This window comes from Neophocaena asiaeorientalis, unplaced genomic scaffold (genome assembly GCF_003031525.2).
Source record: "Neophocaena asiaeorientalis asiaeorientalis breed wild unplaced genomic scaffold, Neophocaena_asiaeorientalis_V1.1 scaffold629, whole genome shotgun sequence".
NCBI classification, from domain to species: Eukaryota; Metazoa; Chordata; class Mammalia; order Artiodactyla; family Phocoenidae; genus Neophocaena; species Neophocaena asiaeorientalis.
In genome coordinates, this window is record NW_020175468.1 from 2,619,065 (window position 1) to 2,623,422 (window position 4,358).

General features: G+C 47.8%; 1 protein-coding gene across 1 annotated transcript in view; it reads right to left on the bottom strand.

The window, feature by feature from the left end:
• The window catches only part of NUCB1 (nucleobindin 1), a 21,007-nt gene that overhangs the window by 11,235 nt on the left and 5,414 nt on the right, over positions 1 to 4,358 (bottom strand). Inside the window, exon 4 of the mRNA XM_024768717.1 lies at positions 3,353 to 3,485. Within this exon, the coding sequence (XP_024624485.1) occupies positions 3,353 to 3,485 (133 nt within the window). The remainder of the gene's footprint in view (positions 1 to 3,352; positions 3,486 to 4,358) is intronic.

The window sequence follows — 4,358 nt, forward strand, 5'->3', positions numbered from 1 at the left end:
GAACGGATTCTCCCGCACAGCCCTCGGAAGGAACCACCCCCTGCTCACACCCTGATTTTTGACTTCTGGCTTCCAGAACTGTGAGACAATCAATGCCTATTGTTTAAGCCACCCGGTCTGTAGTACTTTGTTACAGAAGTCCTAGCAAAGTAATGCAGCCTCCTTGTATGAGAGTTTCCCGGCAGAGAGGGAGAGACCAGGACACACTTGGCACCCACTCATCCACTGGACACACATCTTGAGAGGCCTCCTGGGGGCCCCCATGTGAATCAGACCAGGGCCTGCACCTCCAGTGGCTCCTGGGCTGGTGGGGGTGAAAGGCACACACACAGGCAGCTGGAATCCAGGTGACTCAGGCTGTAGTGGCGGCAGCTCTGGGCCTGGGTGAGCCCAGAGGAGGGACAGACCCAGGAGACAGGCACAGATCAAGTCTCATAATTCATTATTCATGCCACAGATACGTGTTGAGCCATACTCTGGGCCCAACCCTGTGCCTAGCACTGTGGACACAGCAGGAAACAGATGGTGACGGCATCTGTCCCCTGGAGCACCCGGTCAAGATGGAGAACAGGTGAGTAAGGGACAAACACACGACCACAAAAGACTCAAACAAATGGAGGACTCTTCACGCAGGACGGTCAGGGCAGGACGAGGGAGGTGTCCTGGGCGATCTGGGCTGAGACCAAAGCTCCACTGGCCATGCCAAGAGCCCCGAGAAAGAATGTCACAGGCAAAAGTCCCAAGGTGAGAAAGATGTGTTACCCTCCGTACTAAAAATGCTGATGCCAGAGGGTCGGGTGAGAGGGCACACATGTGAAGGGAGGGGCTAGGAGGGGCGTGGCAGGGCTCAGCTTGGCCTCCAACTAGCAAGGAGTGTGGACTTGATCCTGAGGGCACTGGGGAGCCATGGCTGGTTCTGAGCACAGGAGGGACAGGATTTGAACTGGGTGCTGTGATAGGCTGAATAAAAGGCCTCCCCACCAAGATGTCCACATCTGAATCCCTGGAACCTATGAATATGTGATCTCATGGGGCAAAAGGGACTTTGCAGATGTGATCAAATTAAGGATATTGAGATGGGGAGATGATCCTGGATTAACTGGAGAAGGGGGCTAAATGTAATCCTTGTAAGAGGGAAAGCAGCAGGAGAACTGACTACAGAAGAATGCCATGTGATGACTGGAGAAAAACGCTACGCTGCTGGATTTGAAGAGGTTCCCAGCCTAGGAATGAAGCTTTGGAAGCTGGAAAAGGCAAGGAAACAGATTCCCCCCCTAGCACCTCCAGAACTAACAGAGCCCTGCTGACACCTTGATTTTGGCCCAGTGAAACTGATTTTGGATTTCTGATCTCCAAAAGGTAAAGAGAATAAATGTGTGTTGTTTTAAGCCACTAAGTTGTTGCTGATTTGTTACAGTGGCCACAGGAAATGAATCCAGATATTAACAGGATTCTGTTAAGAACGGCTGTTCTACGGGAAATAGTGGGAAAAGCAAGGGCGGCGGCAGGGTGCCCAGGGAGGAGGAGACTGCGCTGATCCAAGTGGGACCCAGTGACAGCAATGGACGTGGAGAGAAGTAATCAGATTCTGGAGATTCCTGAGTTGTTGAAGGGACAAAAGTTGAAGTACGTAGCTTAGCGTATGGGATGTAATAAGCAACCAACTGATGGGAGGGATTTTTTCTCATTCATGACCAGGGAACATCCAGTTTACCAGAGATCAAGTCAGACTCCAAAATTGTAGTAATTAAAACAGCAAGACAGAGAAGGCATGGATGGTTATGCAGAAGGAGGCCGGAGACCATGCCCGTCTGGTCACCTTAGAGCCCCAGCACCCTGCTCAGTGCCTGGCACAGAGTAGAACTCAAGACATATTTGATCAATGGATAAGAGGCATCAGATAGGAATGAAAACAAAGCTCAGCTCTCTTACTGACCCTTAACACCATCTACCAACGTTCAGGGTCCCCATCTGTAACACAGGAGCCTCAAGGGGGTCAGGAGATGAAAGAAGAAGCTGGAGGTAAATCTCAGTAAAATGGGATTGTTCTTACACTTAGTGACAAGCCAAAAGGTGCCCCAGGAGTACCAGAATATCCCACAAAGCTACAATGAGTAAAACAGCATGGTTCGTTGTAGCCAATGGATGCAAACAACGCATATCCATCAATGGATGAATGGACAAACTAAATATGGTAGATCCAGACAAGGGAATATTACTTGGCCCTAAAAAGGAATAAAGCAGTGATGCATGCTACAGTGTGGATGAACCTTGAAAATATTACACTAGAAGAAGCCAGACACAAAAGATCACTTATCGTATGATTCCATCTATACAAAATGTCCATAACAGGCAAATTTATACAGACAGAAAGTAGGTTGCCAGGGGTACAGGGGGGAATAGAGGGGTGATAGATACATGGTCTAGTGATTCTTTTTGGAGTGATAAAGGTGTTCTAAAATTGATGATGGTTGCACATACCTGTGAATATACTAATCACTGAACTGTATACTTCAAATGGGTAAATTGTTTGGTATACGAATCATATCTCAATAAAGTCATTTAAAAGAAATAGCATGGTCCAGACACATGCTCCAAGAAACTGTATCTAGGAATGTTAGAAATAAGACGGGATCTTGGAAATTTAAATCCACTCAAATCTCCCTCTTCCAGGTACATTTTTCTTTCTTTTCTTTCTTTGTTTTTCTTTTTTAGCCATACAATTAGACTATAAAATATAGCCTCACATATAAATACCAGGAAATTAGAATCATTCTAGTGGGGGAGAGAAAGAATAAGTAAGCAATGAAAAGTACAGTGTAACCTGTTGAACTTCCTGACTTTGATCACTGTACTATAGTATTGTAGGAGAACATTGTTGTTCTAAGAAAAATCACACTGAAATATTTAGGCATAAAGGAATACGGTGTCTGCAAGGAACTCACAAATGTGAACTACAGATAAATGGAGCAAACGTTAACAATTACAGAATCTGGGCTAAGGGTATTTGAGAGCTTTCGGTAATATTCTTGCAACTTTTCTGTAAGTCTGAAGTGACATCAAAATTTTAAATGACCCTGATTTGTTAAAATAAAAATTAAAAATACATCAAAAACCACCCAAGCAACTAAAATTACTAACATCTCCCGAGTAATGTTGATAGTAGCTTGTGCTAGGAAGAAAACTCGATCAATCTTCCATGCAGATTTTACAGGGGTGGAGAGAATGACGCCCCAGTTGGCTCCACCTGCCAAAATCACCTGGAGGCCGGGGAGGGAGGCTGCCCCATGACCCCCAACATCGCCAGCTCCACCCACCCCCCCGGCCCTGCCCACCCCACTGGCCTGCTTACTGGGCTCCTGCTGGGCGTCCATCTTGGCCTTGAGCAGCATCCGCAGCCTTGACACCTCCTGCCGCTTGAGTTCATCCAGTTTGGTGCGGACATGGTGGCTGACGAAGTCCAGCTCCCGGCTCAGCTTCCCGCTCTGCCCGGGAGAGAGGGGACACAAATCAGGCTGCCCTCTCTGGAGCCTTCTAAGAGCTTTCTGATGCCTCCTGGGGTTCCCGAGAGGCCCCGAGACAAGATTCCAGCCCCTCAGCCTGGCACTGGAGGCCCTTCTTATTTCCCGTCACTCATCAGATCACACTCATGGCTCACGTCTCTTTCCCACTTCTAGGCCTTTACACATGCTGGTCCCTCTGCCTGGGATCCTCCCTGTCACTGCTTTCCAAGCCTAACCAGGTCCTTACAGTCCTTCAAAACTCAAAGCGTACCGTAGAGCACAGGGAACTCTATTCAATGTCCTGTGATGAACCACAATGGAAAAGAATATGAAAAAGAATACAGATATGTATAACTGAGTCACCTTGCTGTACAGAAGAAATTAACACAACATTGTGAACCAACTGTATCTCAATAAAATTAAAACAAACAAGCAAAATAAACTCAAAGCAGATGGCACCTCCCTTGGAAGAATCCCCAACCCCCTTGACGCCACCACATATACACACACACTCACTCTCTCTCTCTCTCTCTCTCACACACACACGTGCTGAGCAGGGTGCCTTCTCTGAGTTACCTCTATCATCACTTTGGATTATGTCTGTTTCTCAATTGTGCTGACCCCACCCCTCTCTTTCTCACAGTCCCCCACCCCCGTGGCTCCCCAATGCCCACAGGACCGAATCCCTGGGCCTAACACTGAAGATCCTGCAAGATCCTGCATCTGCCCATGCCTACCCCTCCCTCCCTGCCGTCCCCGCTCCAGCCCCATCCCTCTGTCTTTATGTCAGTTATAAGGAGCCAGCAGCAGACAGCTGAAGGTACCAGAATGCTTCACTGGTACACACAGTCCTAC